At 42.1% G+C, this 16,729-nt stretch overlaps 1 protein-coding gene across 3 annotated transcripts; it reads left to right on the forward strand.

The window, feature by feature from the left end:
• The first annotated feature begins 104 nt into the window (after positions 1-104).
• LOC125295827 (adhesion G protein-coupled receptor E5) lies at positions 105-16,504 on the forward strand. Of its 3 annotated transcripts, XM_048245347.1 has the most exons (23): positions 105-564; positions 4,892-4,990; positions 5,143-5,301; positions 5,557-5,709; positions 6,007-6,153; positions 6,292-6,420; positions 6,808-6,936; positions 7,239-7,382; positions 7,677-7,799; positions 8,427-8,470; positions 8,571-8,705; positions 9,063-9,242; positions 9,452-9,605; positions 10,172-10,288; positions 10,424-10,611; positions 10,917-11,075; positions 11,654-11,848; positions 12,366-12,583; positions 12,902-12,971; positions 13,180-13,271; positions 13,480-13,648; positions 13,768-13,860; positions 14,419-16,504. In XM_048245347.1, the coding sequence occupies exons 1-23, from the start codon at positions 534-536 to the stop codon at positions 14,458-14,460; spliced, it is 2,970 nt and encodes a 989-aa protein (XP_048101304.1). In that variant the 5' UTR covers positions 105-533; the 3' UTR covers positions 14,461-16,504. The 3 variants fall into 3 exon arrangements, with proteins under 3 accessions (XP_048101304.1, XP_048101305.1, XP_048101306.1); XM_048245348.1 differs by lacking the exon at positions 7,677-7,799; XM_048245349.1 differs by lacking the exon at positions 6,808-6,936 and having other exon boundaries at positions 106-564.
• The last annotated feature ends 225 nt before the right edge of the window (positions 16,505-16,729 follow it).

Raw genomic sequence — 16,729 nt, forward strand, 5'->3', positions numbered from 1 at the left:
TCTCCCTTCCTCCCCCCCTCTCTTCCTCTCTCTCTCTCTCCCTCCCTCCCTCTGTCTCTCTCTCTCCCTCCCTCCCCCTTCTCCCTCCCTCTGTCTCTCTCTCTCCCTCCCTCCCCCTTCTCTCTCTCTCTCTGTCTCTCTCTCCCTCTCTCGCTCTCTCTGCGTGTGTGTTTGGTTCCTGGCCAGCTGAAGGGCGTGACGGTGCAGTCTGTGCTCCAGATGAGATTCAACGCTGGCCCCAGTGCTGTGTCAGACAGCTGGAAACAGAGGCACGGGGGAGGGCAACGCCGAGAGAGAATCACTCTGTGCTGTGTTTAGAGTCAAGGCAGGGTGGGGTGTTGTGCTGCCCACAGAACATCTGGACACCTACGGAGTCAACCGATACAAATCATTCAAAGAGAAAGGCAGAAAGCTCCACACGTGTCAGTGTGGATTCATTTTGATTCCGTTCAAACTTCCATGAAGTAGAGTTTTGGGTCTTTAAACGCCAAGTGGCCGGAGTCAGAGCAACGGTGAATTTTTTTTCCGTCGCCATGAGATACAGAGGGCATCTCCTGATTTGGGGTGAGTCATTTGCAGTCACAGTGAGAGCGGACTACATGTTGCCATGGAAATAGAGTGTGTTTATGGCTGTTTGTATCATTCTTGGGTTTTTTCTAACACTCTCACCATATATTTATTTTCAGTGCCAAACCGCTAAGATTAGCTTGATCAGTTTATACCGTATACACTTAAATTAATGATTACTTATCAAGCATTTTATTGTCATGTTATAATTTAAATATGTATCAGAACTTTGTATTTCCATTCAATGAAGAGGCAGTTAACGTTCATGACTTATCATGTATATGTAAAGCATTAAGTTATAAGATAGCCAGAGTGTAACAACATGTTACACAAATGTTCACAGGAGAAGTAGGCCTAGCAACTGTTGAAATTTCCACTTTTATATGGGCATTGGTGTCACTTTAGCCACACAAGACTATTTTTTTGTGGATCACCCTTGTGTCTTTGTATTAGTTCCAGCCTGCAGTTGGAAGTTGTTAATGGAAGTGTTAGTCAGCTGCTCAGTTTCTGGTGCTTCTTGTCATAAAACCTGCCAAGAGCTCTATCAAAGAAAAGAGCGGGAGAGGGAAAACGATGTCATTCCAAAGAACTTTCCTCAGGATTCTATCCTGATTCATGGACAATGTGGTCTAATCATTCCGAGAGCAGCAAGCGAATGAATAACTGAGTCTGAACCACTGACAGAGAGGGAGAGAGAGAGAAGGAGAACACAGACTCAATTCTTCTAGCTTGGCTTTTATCACCCACGCTTAATAGAAGCTGTGTGCTCTCTCGCCTTTAAAGTAATATTTTTAGACTGTGAAATCACTACAATGCTCTGGGTGGCAGAATCCACCAAGCCCTGTGCGGGCTTACTTTATTTCCACTTATACCTAGTCTCTTGTAACACAAGAGGACTTGATAATGTTTTACATTATACACATTATTATGACCGCCGCTAGCAAAGCTAGCGAAGCGGTCATATAGGGATTGTCAAAGTTTTTTTTTTTTTTCCGTCATCTACTTCCTGAATTTTTGGTCAACGATACCCGGGACACCGAACCACCGGGACACATGAAATTTGGTGGGTATGTAGCCCCACTAGACTTTTACGGAAAAAATGTTGTTTTAGATCCCCGGGTCCACCCCCTAAATAACTACCTGAACCGTGGCACCGAGGATGAAGAATCTTTTATGGTATGTTGGTCTCAAGGGCCCACATCAATCTGGCCCACATCAATCTGGCCCATAATCACTCATTTGTGATTTGCACCCCCCCTGTAAAAAATGAAAATGCAATATTATTCTGCTTTAATCGCCCCTATCTTCAGTTAAGATGTTCAGAACTGCACCAAATTTTATTTGTATGATTGACCTGGCATTCTCTGGGGGTATGCCAAGTTTCGTAGAATTTCATCCATGGGGGGGTCTTAAAAAAAATAGATTATGTGTACATTTAGTGACTGTACACTCATTGGCCTGTAGATGGCGGTGCACACATATACACATGCACACACACACAGGCACCCACATACTATCGGTATTAGAACGGCCGATACATAATTACAAATTCAGTAGGATTAAAAGAAAGCCAAAATATATATTCATCATCATCATCATGGCTGCATTTCCAGTATTGGCGATAAGTAGTCGTTTGTCCACTAGATGGCGCATCGTTGCAGTGAGACGTAATTATGACGTAATGATTTTTTTTTTCTTTTTTTTTTTCTTTTTCGCATGCCCAAATTTCCGTCAATGATTCCCGGGACACTGAAAGACCGGGGTACACGAAACTTGGTGGACATGTAACCCCACATGGATAGCATGGAACCATCGTTTTTCGTTTTGATCTGTAGCCCCCGCTGAATTGGACCCCGAAAGGAGGGTAGGGCAGACACAGTTTTCTGTGAATATCTCGAAAACCGTAGGGTTTAGGAGGACCATTTTTTTGTATGTTGATCTCAAGGGGCCATGTCAACCCATTCCATAACCACTCATTTCATGTATAGCGCCACCTAGTTAAACACAAAAAGTAAAATGAGGTGGTGTAATTGAAGGTATCTGTGACCTAACATAGTCAAAACTGCACGAAATTGGAAGTGTAGGATCATTATGACACCCTCTATATGCACGCCAAGTTTTGTGGAATTCCGTTCATGGGGGGCCACACAATAAATTAATTTATGTTACTTGGTGAGCATGTAACCCCACATGGATAGCATTGAAACCAACCTTTTTTGTTTTGATCTGTAGCCCCCCCGCTGTACTGGACCCACCGAAAGGAGGGTAGGGCAGACACAGTTTTCTGTGAATATCTTGAGAACCGTAGGGCCTAGGATGACCAATTTTTTCCGTATGTTTGCCTCCAGGGGTCATGTTAACCCATTCCATGTGCACACATGTGCATAAACAGATACACACGCACACACATACATTCACAGTTATCAAACGTATGACACATACTCACACAGTAGACATATGTACGCATGCATGCACATGCACAAACACACAAGCACGTACACACACACACACATAAACATAAACATGTACATAAACATAAACATGTACACGCACACAATTCAAGAATTTCTCAGAATTATGAACAGGCAAGATGGGGGTGGGGTTGTATAAAATTAATTTTACATGTGAAATCTATGAACTAATCATGTTTTGGTACTTGTTGTCTAGCAGATACCAGTGAGAATTGAGTGTGGATAATGCAATTTAGTGAGACAGTTAGAATCATATAGGCCTTTCAGCGTGATATATTTTTTGTGGAAGAAATGTGCTGGACTGGGCGGCGGTCATATTTTGTACCGTTCTGCGGTACATCTAGTTTTGTTGGAAGTTAAACGTGGGTTGGAATAACAATGGACGCTTCCTACAAGGACTATAGTTTACCGCAGAGAACGTCTAAAAAGGATAGGATGATGTTCACAAATGTAATTCAAATTCAAATGTAATTCCCATTTCTTCTTGAAGCCGAAATAAATCTGAGGATGTTTATCGGACATGCTTGGTTTTTACTGCAGGTCCGTTAATCTTATAATATCAATAAGGCCTAGGTAATGTGGGTCCCATTTAGAAGTGGCTACTTCATTCGCGCTTTCCTTGACTCATGGAGCTGCGTGAATTTTATTACAACTTTTCGCCACGATATGGCAGTTTAAGTCCGCTTGATACTGTAAAGGCGAAGCCATTGGTTTTCAAAGGAGATTTTATTTGTGTAAGCCAGCATAGCCTATTGACAATTTATGTTGTAAATAGGCCTACCTTATAAACCTACCTGTAGCTTAGGGAAGCTAACAGCTTTCTATTAGGATCTAGTGTGTTAGTTACAGTTTTGTCATAACTCCCTGATGCATTTTTGCATTTAGAATAGCCAGAGCGTGAACAATATCGGGTGCCTATGGACTAGGCTTGGTGAACCCAGCCTGATCTGCCCGCTATTTATTTTTTGATTTCTTAAAAGATTGAGGTTGGTCTGGTGAAAGCCAGACTAGCCATGGACCTCAGTTACACAATGCAAGGGAACATGAATCAGCCTATATTTGCACGAACAATAACGGACAACAGCTCTTCAACTTTGGCCCGTTAAAATGTGTATGAACAGTCTAGCGATGCATTTCATCAAGGCCCATGTCAGTTATTTGCACCACAACAGCATTTCGTTTCAGACTACTGTTACTTAATTTGTGCATTAACAATAACGTTTCAGACTACTGTTCCTTAATTTGTGCATTGACAATAAAGTATTACATGAACTAAAGATGACTAAAATCTTATGTAGAAGAAGAAACATTCACAAAAAATCCATCCATCCAAAAATGACCTTTGTTTTTGATAGCTGTTGAAAACGGCACGGAACTGACAGAGATGTTTTTGTTTATAAATAAATAAATAAATAACATTATGCTGATACCTTTTGCTTTTCCCAAATACAATGTAGCCTACAGGTGTAAGTGACCTTTCATCAATCCAGTTGCAATGGATGAACTGTGATGAACTGCCCTACTTGTGATTGTTTAGAGATGTTAAAGGTTTTATAACAATGCTACATCTTTTTTGGCTATTCTACAATCTATTCACCTTTTCAGCACCAGTAGGCTATTCTCTGTGCAGTTCACACAGCAGACTAATGAACAAGAGTTCAGGATGACGATTTGTTTTCTTCTTCTCTTATGAAATGTGCTTAACAACATGAGATAGCAGCTACTGCAGTGAGGTCTGTTTTGCATCATTTGGACAGTTGGACTGATATTGGATTGCAGTAAAATAACATCTACAAAACATCAAGCTGTTTGTAATATGTTTGTGTGTCTTGATCTGTCTGTCTGTGTGTCAGAATTGCTGTTGCTCCTGCTTTTCCTTGTGGTTATATCTGAAGGCTGTGCAACTGGCTGTAAGGATGGGTGTAAGAAGGAAAGAAATGGATCTTGCATAGGTAAGAAACCCCAGTATATGCCAATGGATGTTCATTTACATGTATGATCAGCTTTATAACATTCCTGCCATTCACTCGAGGTTTCTTTTTACATTACACTCACTCTCCTATTTCTGTCATGGTGTTTCTCTGCCCCCTGTTTTTGGTCAAAGACGAAAATGAGTGTGATGAAGAGGAAGTTGAACTCCTATGTGGTCACAATGCAGAGTGCTTCAACACAGAGGGCAGCTACTACTGTCAGTGTGAGTTCGGATTCAAATCCACTAAGGGAAATGTCAACTTTACTGGTGAAGATTCAGTGACATGCCAAGGTAGGAATACTGTAACTAGGCTACTTCATAACACAAACGCATGGATTGTTATGTGTGTTATTTTATATTATATAATAACTTAAATGATAAATAAAATAAATAATTTTATATTATTTGGAAAATTTGGGGAGCAAATGAAAGCGTTTAGCCATCTATCTTTTCCCACTTGTGCTGTCTACCACTGTACTGTAGAATAAGGGGCTAATGTTCAGGTTGACTGGGGGTTGAACTGACTTCACCATTATCCCTCTGCAGATATCAATGAGTGTGTAGTGGAAAACATAGACTGCGGTCCCCATACCACATGTGTTAACAATATGGGAGGGTATACTTGCATGTGTGAGGATGGATTTAAGACAAGTAGCGGAAAAGAGACATTTCAGGTTGACCAGGGAGTAACATGTCAAGGTGAGAAAATGAGAGAAATGCCTGTTTTGTTAAGGATATGAAATGCATTAAAATATCTGTGATGTATGTACTGTCCTATTTATTGCATTTATTTACTATATTTTTTTTCTTTTGGGGAGCATAAAAAATTAGTCCAGAGCATTTATATTTTGTCTTGGCTCACCATTACTTTTGCTTTGTTCCTGTGTGTGGGTTTGGTTTCTGCACCACTATTTATGCATTAGAGGCCCATTTTAGCATGTTAATGTTGCCTCTCCGTGACATCTGTGGACACACCTTCACCTTTCCCCCCTGCAGATATTGATGAGTGCACAGTGGAAAACTGCGGCCCGCATGCCACATGTCAAAACACTCAGGGAAGTTATGCTTGCATCTGTGAGGATGGGTTTTTGACAAACAATGGAAATTACCATTTTTTGGTTAACCACGGAGAGAGATGTGAAGGTGAGATACTGACCAAATATGATTAACACATGACTTTAGTAACCACCATGAGGAGGTGAAAGTAAATATTGATTTCTAATGTGTGCACTTAAATTAAAACAATAATGACTGATACTAGTTTTTCATCAAACTTCACAGACAAAGATGAGTGTGTCCTGAACGCCACCATTTGTGGGGGGAACGCTAAATGCCACAACACCGCTGGAAACTACTACTGCAGCTGTAACCCTGGATTCAGTCAGGACAACAAAACTGGTATTTGTGAAGGTGAGACTAAACTGATATTTTTTTCTATCATTGGCCTCTACTTAAATAAGAATATGAAAGTCATCAACCTGCTAGTCAGTTAAAGATAATGCAGGTTTCAAAACACTGTAAGAAATTACTTCAGGTCTTTTTGGTTGACTAGTGACATGTCAATGTGAGATACTGACAAAAATTTGATGAACACGTGACTTTAGTAACCACTTTGAGGAAGTGAAAGTAAATATTGATTTCTAATCTGGCCTGGTCTTTTTGGTTGACTAGTGACATGGCAAGGTGAGATACTGACAAAAAATTGATGAACACGTGACTTTAGTAACCACTTTGAGGAAGTGAAAGTAAGATTTCTAATCTGGCCTTATCTTACTAGTTTTTCATCAAACTTCACAGATATGAATGAGTGTGTCCTTAACACGACCATTTGTGGGGAGAACGCTAAATGCCACAACATCCCTGGGAACTATTCCTGCATCTGTAACCCTGGATTCAGTCTGAACAACAAAACTAGCATTTGTGAAAGTGAGACTAAACTTAAACTATGGTTTAAACTTACCAGTATTTCCATTATTGGCCTCTACTCAAATAAGAATATATGTCACCAACCTGTTAATCAGGTAGGGAATATCAACATGTGAATCTAATCCATTCGTTTTATTACAATCAAAACATAGAATTGCATTCGCTCACAGGGACAAACATACACAACTTTCAGCAACACAACTAAACTTACCAGTTTTTGATAGATTAGATTTGATGAATTGATTGAAATTAATATTTTATTTGGTTCGTTAGGCTTTTGTGACACTTCTTTCATGTGACAGGTGAGTGTGAGGCTGACAGCACCATTTGTGGGAAAAAGGCAAAATGCCACAACATCCCAGCAGGCCACTACTGTGTGTGCAGCCCTGGCTTCAGACTTAGGTCTGGAATCACCAACTTCACCAAAAAAGATGGATCCTGTGAAGGTGAGTCAATGTTGTGAGGTGATATTTTGTGCAATGTCTGAAACTACCGTTCCCTCAGGGGACAATAAATTAACTAGCAACTAACTGACTAGTACTGGTATGTTTCATCTCTAAGTAGCCTTAATAGGTGTAAAAGACTGGAACTGCAGCAAAGGTACTAAAGAGAACAAATCTAATGGCTAACACTGATGGCTATTATTAGCTTTTGAAAATACTGCACACTTTAAAACTCAAAGCTTGTGTAAAAATACTGCTCAAAGCCCTAATCATTCTACCACTTAATATCTTTTCCAGACATTTGCTCTATGGACCCCTCCATGTGTGGAGGAGGTGCATGTCACCAGGGTCCTCATGGTTATGAATGTGTTTGTCACAAAGGATATACCAATTATGGCTTCAATCAGGAAGCGTGCACAGGTGAAAAATAATAATACACTCTTCCTTTCCTTCCCTCTCCTTCTGTACCTTCCGTTTCCTCTCAGCTGTCTGGCACTTGAGCCCCGTCATGATGAGACTGTTTTGAGCCATATTTGGCTTTAATATGGTTCCTGCTCCTAGAGCTATTTCCCTGTGTTGTAACTTAGTTGTGGGCAGTGATATAGTGGTAAAATAAGAGGTGGGTAAACTATGAATTCTGTGAGGTGGACTGTGCCATGCAGTATCATATTTTTAAAAATGCATTCAGAACATGTTTGATTAAGGAGCTGGAGGTTATTGTCCAATGTTTATAACAATATCAGTGGTATTAAATGGTTCCTATTCTACATATTGTGATTTGTGGTTAATTCTGAAATTATAGAGGTGGATAAACTGCATTTACTTGCGTTTAGCCTCCACTACATCCCTGGTTGTGGGAGTCTGTGGGTGAAATTGTTGTAATTGTAAATGTCAGATGAATGTCATATCAACTACATCTCAATAGGTGCTATGCGATCTGCTTATACTTAACAGACACATGCTGCTGCAATCTGACATTAACTTTATATATCAATATTAAATCACAATAATGAATATGTTTATAATTTTTGTACGTTTTCCTGTTAGCATTCAACTGTGACTGGCCTCAGGAAGATGTCAGTTCTGAGCAGGTATGATTGAGCACAATATCTGTTGTTTAAAAATACAAATGATTTGATCCCTACGTAGCCTTTGTTAGCTTATTGCTTCTGGTGTTCCTGATCATTTCAGACTCTGCCTGAACTGAATGATTCTCATTCCCTGCTGAACCGCCTGTGTAAGAAACTGACAGGAAATGACACAGCTGGAGCTTCACCTCCAGATGGAGCACTGGATGGGCCTTTGGATGGAAAGACACTGTTAATGGTAATGCCTCATGGTGGCTTTCAACTGCATTTTTATGACAGAAAGTTGTAACGGGGCGGTGGTAGTGTAGCAGCTAAGAAGCTGGGCTAGCATGCAGTAGCCTGAAAAGTTGTGGGTTCAAAACCCAGCTTCCACCTTTTGTGCCCTGTTCAGGGTCCTGTAATATAATTGACATATGTCACTTTGGATAAAAGCGTCTGCTTAATGTAAATGTAACAATGTCTTACAAGGAGAGATTTCGTTGGACTCTGACTGGTTTTTAACACTCCTTCTCCATCACATTTTCCTCTCTTTCTCAATCTTTCTTCTTTTTTCTCTCTCCTCTTCACTCACTCTGTTTTTGTTTCCAACCTTCAGAACCTTCTGTCACCAATAGATGGCCTGCTGTCAAAAGGTCCCCTCAGTGACAAGCAGATCGGCATGGTGTTGACTTTAATTGAGAAAGCACTGAAAGTCCTCGGACCTCTGCTAAACCAAAGTTCAACTACCCCAAATAACATGGCCAGGAGAGCTCAGGATGGAAAGGAGCTGTTACTGGTAAAGCCTTATGGAAGCTTTAGAATGTGTCTTTACCCCAGTGAGCCATAGCTGTAACAGTGTCATAATGAGCTGGACAGGAGTCTGTGTAGTGGGTTACCACTCCTTCTCCATCCCCTTAACATGTGTCTCTGTCTTTCTCACTCTCTTTTTCTCTGGTTTCTCAATTCCTTACTCACTATTAACTCTTTTCTTGTGTCCTCCTACAGAAATTCCTGTCAATAATAGATGGTCTGTTGTCAAAAGGACCCCTCAGTGACAGCAAGCAAGTCACCATATTGTTGTCTTCTGTTGAGAGCACACTGAAACTAGTTGGACCACTGCTAGACGACAGACAAACCAAAATTTCTACCGGATATGTTGGTAAGCCTCATTTCTATCACACACTAGTCTTCAAACATGTTTTTACATATTTGATAAAAGGAAGTTCTAAACACTGTGTGGTTAACATATCGTTTCTATCTTCATTTTAGCTGCTTCACGTGCCAAATGACTAGCTAACGCATTGCTAATTTAGCTGAACTGTCGAGCATATCAATAGAGCTGTTACAGATTTTTATCACACGCTTCTTAAAAGTATCTTATCTACAGTGGCCCCTGGATAACACAGCTAGCTGACGAGTCTGCCATACACAACCTAAAAAATAAATCGTTTCCCACAAAACATACCAGTGATTAGTTAGACTTAGGCAGACCTCAAGCACAAGAACCTATTCAATTTCTCATTGAGCAGTTGCCTGTGGTTGTACTTGTTGCATTTTCAAATTATGACCTAATGTTTATGAAGTGCTTGCGTTTCACAGGAACTGAACCTTTAGTGCTTTAAGTGCCTAAGAACCAGTTAATTAGAGGAGGCCAGACAAGACAACTAGGATAAGCCGTGTTTTCCAGCCTTGTGTCAGAACATAGGGATCTGTGTGTGCTTTCAGAGGTGGAACTGCGGGTGGAGAGGGGAGATGCACCACTCAACGGGCCTGTCCACTTGTTTTCCGGGAACGCCCAACTGGACACACACTGGGAGATGGCGGCAGGAGCCAAATTCCCTGGTACAAACACATGCCGATGTGCAGTACAGCATACATTCTGAACAGAAGTGACCTTTCCCACACAGGAAATGGTCATAGACAACCAAGATAAATATTTATTCCCTCCCGTCTGTGCGTGTGTCTTCTGTGGAACAGGATTCACCACTGTTGCCTTGCTGACCTATAAGAACCTGGAGAAATCATCTAATGACTCTTTTGCTCTGACTCCTGATGAAGCAAACCCGAAGTTCCAGATGAACTCAAAAGTAGTCACAGCAACAGTTAGCAATTCCAACACAACACAGCTGACGAAGAATATCACCCTCTCTTTCCCCCATCTCAACGTATGTAGGACACCTCTTACTCATTTATGTTATGCAAATATATACCATATAAGTGAACAATACAGATGATAAATACAGTATATTCAATATTGATATATAATGTTTTGTCTGAATATTTAAGAATGATTGCTATTTCAGACACGCGCATAAGTTTGAATATTTTTCACTACCCAAAAATGTAGGTCATATTGGTATTAAGCAGTAAGTAGATGTGTGTTTCAGTGATTAACAGTATACTTTAACATACTGTATATGTACTTGACGGTTACAAAATACAGCTGAATCAACATTTGTTTTTATTGCAGTCAAAGGAGGAACAGCACAAATGTGTTTACTGGGACCACGAGCGCGACGCGTGGTCTGACCGCGGGTGTACAGTGGTGATGACCAACGCGACCGACACAGTGTGCTCCTGCAACCATCTCAGCAGCTTCGCAGTGCTCATGGCTCTCTACGAGGTCGAGGTATCCTACTCACAGTCCACTTGGTCCCTCCAGTTTTACTGCCCCCAAAACAGCATACATTCACATTCACAGAAAGTCTACACAGCAGTTTTCAGACTGTTCATAACTTTTTCAGAAGTTATGAACAGTGAATTTGTTTATTTGTACCAATCGATAATGATATTACTACAAGATCTAAATACTGTTAAATTCTCCTAAAACTTCTAAAATTGTTCATATCGAGCTCAGCATGGATGTCACTAGTGCCACAAACGCTAACATTAATCTGATATTCAAACAGACTTCCCCTCCACAGTGTGATTAAGAGCTCTATTTGGCGATCAGAAACGGATGGTCAGAGGCGTACAGTTTATAGACATTAAAGGGGTGGCCAGTCCAGGCCTTAAAGGAGTGGCCAGTCCAGTCCAAGAATAAGCTTTGCGTCAGGCTTTGTGCCACCTTGCGCTGGGTGCATGATAGAGGCCTAAACCTCATTTCACTAAGCTAAGCCCTTCTCCATAAGTGATATGCAATTAAGTTATGAACTGGTGTTTGAACCTTATAAATGAGTTCTCTCTCTCTCTCTCCTGTGTGGGCAGGACACTTTTGAGCTGCTCCTGATGACCTGGGTGGGGCTGTCCCTGTCCATCGTGTGTCTCCTGGCCTGCGTCCTCACCTTCGCCTTCTGCCACTCCATCCAGTGCACACGCACCACCATCCACCTGCACCTCAGCCTCAGCCTCTTCATCGCCAGCCTCATCTTCCTTGTGGGCATCTCCCGCACCGAAAACCAGGTGAGCTAACCCACAGTGGAGTGGAGCAGAGGGAAGAGAAGGGAGAGAGGGACTGGGAGAGGGAGAGGGTGAGAGAGAGGGAGAGACTACTGAGACTAGAGCTAGGTGACTAAAGGTGAGCTTTAGTCTGGTGGACAGAGATGGAGAGAGAGAGAGAGAAAGAGAGAGAGAGGGAGAGGGAGAGAGAGAGAGAGGGAGAGACAGAGAGAGAGAGAGAAAGAGAGAGAGACTGCTGGTAGAGACTGTGGCAGGTAAAGGTGAGCTTTAGTCTGGTAGACAGAGATGGAGAGAGAGGTGGGGGGAAGGTATTACCATACCAGTATTTATGGTTTCTGAAAATGTATTACCATTGTCTTTGCAGCAGCAATAGGCAACACAAACATGCTCACACACACACACACAAATAATTACACACAAATGCATCCACACATACAGACCCAGACATACGTAGGCTGCTGTATATGAGTGCCCGGGGGCTGTGCCCTCTCTGAATGTGCGGTGTGTTTTTTGGTGGCAGACGGGCTGTGCGGTGGTGGCGGGGCTGCTGCACTTCTTCTACCTGTCTGTCTTCTGCTGGATGTGCCTGGAGGGCGTGCAGCTGTTCCGCATGGTGGTGCTGGTCTTCCACACCACACTGCGGACCCGCTACTTGATGGCGGCCGGCTACGGAGTCCCCGCGGTGATAGTGGCCATCTCGGCCGCGGCCTACCCCAAAGGATACGGCTCCGAGCGCCTGTGAGTGACCCAGTCTGTCTACAGCACCTTCCATAAGCTCATAAGATGATTTGATCTTTCTGTTATTTTATGTTCTTGAGGTAGTGACTTGATTTGGTCCCTCTACCTGCATGTGTGTGTGTGTGTGTGTGTGTGTGTGTGTGTATTTGTGTGTGTGGCTGATGTGTGTGTGTGTGTGTGTATTTGTGTGTGTGGCCGATGTGTGTGTGTGTGTATTTGTGTGTGTGGCTGATGTGTATGTGTGTGTGTGTGTATTTGTGTGTGTGGCCGATGTGTATGTGTGTGTATGTGTGTGTGTGCGTGTGTGTGTACCCTCAGGTGCTGGTTTGATGTGAGAAAAGACAACTTCATCTGGAGTTTCCTTGGCCCTGTCTGTGTCATCATTACTGTGAGTCCAGTAGAGTTTCATCACTGACTACATCATCATGTAGTCCAGTTTCAATAATACATTTAGTATGATTTTCATAGTTTCAAAGTTCATAATCCAGCAAAAATCAAAATGTTAATGTCACTTAATAGTCTGCATTGCAATTTTATCTCTCCTGCTCCTCCTCCTCTTCCTCCTCCTCCTCTTCCTCCTCCTCTTTCTCCTCCAGGCCAACGTCTTCTTCTTCCTGTTAACAGTCTACAAGCTGGCTGAGAAGTTCTCCAGTCTCAATCCTGATCTTAACAAACTGCGTAAAATTAAGTAAGTTCCTGTTCAGAATTGACTCAAGAACAACTCAGATTTTGATCGGGCTCATGTCTGGATCTAGAAGTGGACTTAGCCACTTCAGAGACTTTGAGAATTTCCCTACATAGGTTCTGGTATTAGTAAAAAACAAAAAAAAGTGACATCCACTTAATTGGGGGGGAATGTCACACGTGTGCCAATATCTCTTTGTCTCCCCCTACAGGACATTTACAATCACTGCAGTAGCTCAGCTTGCTGTGCTGGGCCTTATGTGGATCTTTGGCTGCTTCCAGTTCAACAACTCCACCATGGCCATGTCGTACCTCTTCACCTTCCTCAACTGCCTGCAAGGCGTGCTGATGTTTTGCATGCACTGTCTGCTCAACAAGCAGGTAAGAGCCTCTTCACTATGCAGAGCAGAGATCGGCCAATTATTTTATGCTGAGCACGGTCAGTGTGTCCGGAGCAGGCAACTCACACAGCGCTCTCTCGTCTTTTTCACCCTTAACAGGTGAGAGAGGAGTACGGCAGGTTCCTGTCCTGCGTCTGCGCTCCGCACAAGGCCAAGTATTCAGACTTCAGCTCAAACCAGTCCAAGTCTCAGGTATTCAGCCCATCACTATAACCATTCATTTTTAAGGGATCATGTTGAGGGGATTTTTTTTCATACACACATAAGACGTTACTGGGACAACACCAGCGGTGTAAACATAATAATAATAATAATAATAAAGCTTTATTTGTATAGCACCTTTCATACACAGAATGCAGCTCAAAGTGCTTTACATTTGAAGGATGTAACACAATAATAGTCAGTCAGTCATTATCAATCACTTTTCTTTGCTGTTTATGTTATACTCAGCAACATATCAAAAATATAGAAAATGACGTCATAAGACTGGCAGCCTTAACCCTCTTACCCCCCACAAACATGTATATGTTTTCCATGTGACTTTGCTCTAAGAGATGTATGAGTCTAAAAATGTAACTTGTATGCCATTACAGTGTTAGATGTTCTTACTAATATAGCTTTTGCTAGATGTTCTTACTGATATAGCTTTAAGTGTGAGAATATTTTGAGTGTTGTTGTGTGGAAATGGTGTTTGTCGTATGAGGATGTGGTTGGGCTCTTCCTGTTAATGATATTTGGTGTGATCCACAGTTGTCCAAGAGTGCCCAGAACACCGGAGAGTCCCAGATCTGAGAGCGCTATGGTCAGCAGTCCACTGGACTTTTTCCACTCAGGCAAAGCAACTGTATCACAAGTCTGTGCTAAATGAGAATGCATGCCTTTTTAAATGCACTTTTCTTCTTCTGTGATGTCATTCAATACAAATGTATTTTCATATTGCTATTGGTGCCTTGATGATCTGCTCAGGGTTAAGTTTTTAAGGGAGGTGGGTAGCCAAAATGTCTCCTGTCAAGCCAAAGACAAAGCCATAGATTTATCTCAGTCATTCTGTTTGTATCTATATCTTTTAAGAGCTATTTATTGTTTTGCTGTGTGTGAATTTGTGTGTATGGGGGGGTATCTGGTAATGTCATGTAAAAATAAGCTTTACATTGGATCTGAATTGCTGTACATTTTCTGTTGTTAAAGGAACACGTCAACTTCTTGGGAAATAGTATTATTTGCCGTCTACCCCAAAGTTAGGTTGCAAGCACAGAGAAGAGAAGAATAGAATAGAATAGAATAGAATAGCAGCTTTATTTGTCATTGCATAAAATACAGAGTATCAACACAACGAAATTCAAGTTGCCACTCTTGGTCAGTGCTTTTTTAAAAGAGCAATAAATAATTCATAAATAAATAGGTAAACATACAGAAAAAACATCCCCAATATGCCCTGCCCTCTCTCTTACTCTCATACACACTCTCATCCACCCAGCCCCAAACGCAGCACAACATTTACACACAAAAATACCCTCCAAACCCTCCCAGACAGAACACCCTCCAGCACACATGAGTAAAATAGCCGCAGCCTAATAGCAGGAAAAGTGCCTAGTGCATAGGTGCACAGAATGCAATATTGTCCAGAGGTGTTTGAGGTTGATCATGGCAGGGGAGGGGAAGATTGGGGGGTGGCCACAGTTGCCAGAGGGTTTTTTGGTTTAGTGAACGTATGGCCCAGGGGAAGAAACTGTTGATTAGTCTGGCGCTGCGTGCATTTATAGACCTGAAACGGCTGCCAGAGGGAAGCAGGTTGAACAGGTGGTGGGCAGGGTGGGCAGAGTCCTTGAAAATGGATCTGGACCTGTTGAAGCAGCGGGAGTCGGCGACCTCATCCAGGGAGGGCAGAGGGCAGCCTATGATCTTTTGGGCTGTGCCTATGATCCTCTGCAGAGCCTTCCTGTCTGCAGCCGAGCAACCCGCATACCAAGCTGTGATGCAAAAGGTGAGTATGCTTTCAATGATAGACTGGTAGAAGGACACCAGCAGCTTCTGTTCGAGGTGTTTTTTCCTGAGAATTCTTAGGAAGTGTAGTCGCTGTTGGGCCTTCTTAGTTATTGCTTTGGTGTTGATGGAGCAGGTGAGATCTTCGGAGATGTGTACCCCTAGGAATTTGAATGATGACACCCTTTCCACGCAGTCGCCGTTCAGGTGGAGAGGGGCAAGTGCAGTGCGGTTGCATCTGAAGTCTATAATGATCTCCTTAGTCTTTGAAGTGTTGAGAAGTAGCTTGTTGGCTGAGCACCAAGCTGAGAGTTTCTGGACCTCAGCTCTGTACTCAGACTCATCACCGCCTGAAATGAGACCGACCACAGTGGTGCCGTCGGCAAATTTTATGATGAGCTTGGAGGGGTGGGAAGGAGAGCAGTCCGATGTGTAAAGTGTATACAGTAGTGGGCTCAACACACAGCCTTGGGGGGAGCCAGTGCTGAGTGTGAGTGGGGGGGAAGATGGTGGCTCACTTGTTGTGGTCTGTTGGAGAGGAAGTCTTTAATCCAAGCGCAGGTAGAGGGAGGGAGGTGTAGGTCAAGAAGTTTTTTAATCAAAATGTCCGGGATTATTGTGTTAAAGGCTGAGCTGAATCTATGAAGAGTAGGATATGTGTCCTCCAATCTAACTTTGTAGACTGCAAACAAACACATTTCCCAATGAGTTGGCGTGTTCTTTTAACCAGTGTGTTTGTGTGTACTGAAGACAATTGATGTTTTTATGTCAAGTTGTACGTATATTGTAAGAATTATCAACTGCTTTCAAGTTTGTATAAATGAGATATCTAAATAAACACTTTAAAACAATACAATGCAGTTATTTTATCTCAATATAATGACTTCAAACTGTTGCTACACCATTGATACGGACAGTGTTGGAAAGGCTACTTTTAAAATGTATCTCATAGTTTACTGCATGCCTTATTTTGTACTGTATTCCAATAGATTATTCAAAGTGAGTAACATATTCTGTATACTTTGGATTACATGAGCATTCTATTTTAGTAAACCGTATATGAGATTATGTGAAGCTG

This window comes from Alosa alosa, chromosome 6 (assembly GCF_017589495.1).
Source record: "Alosa alosa isolate M-15738 ecotype Scorff River chromosome 6, AALO_Geno_1.1, whole genome shotgun sequence".
NCBI lineage: Eukaryota > Metazoa > Chordata > Actinopteri > Clupeiformes > Clupeidae > Alosa > Alosa alosa.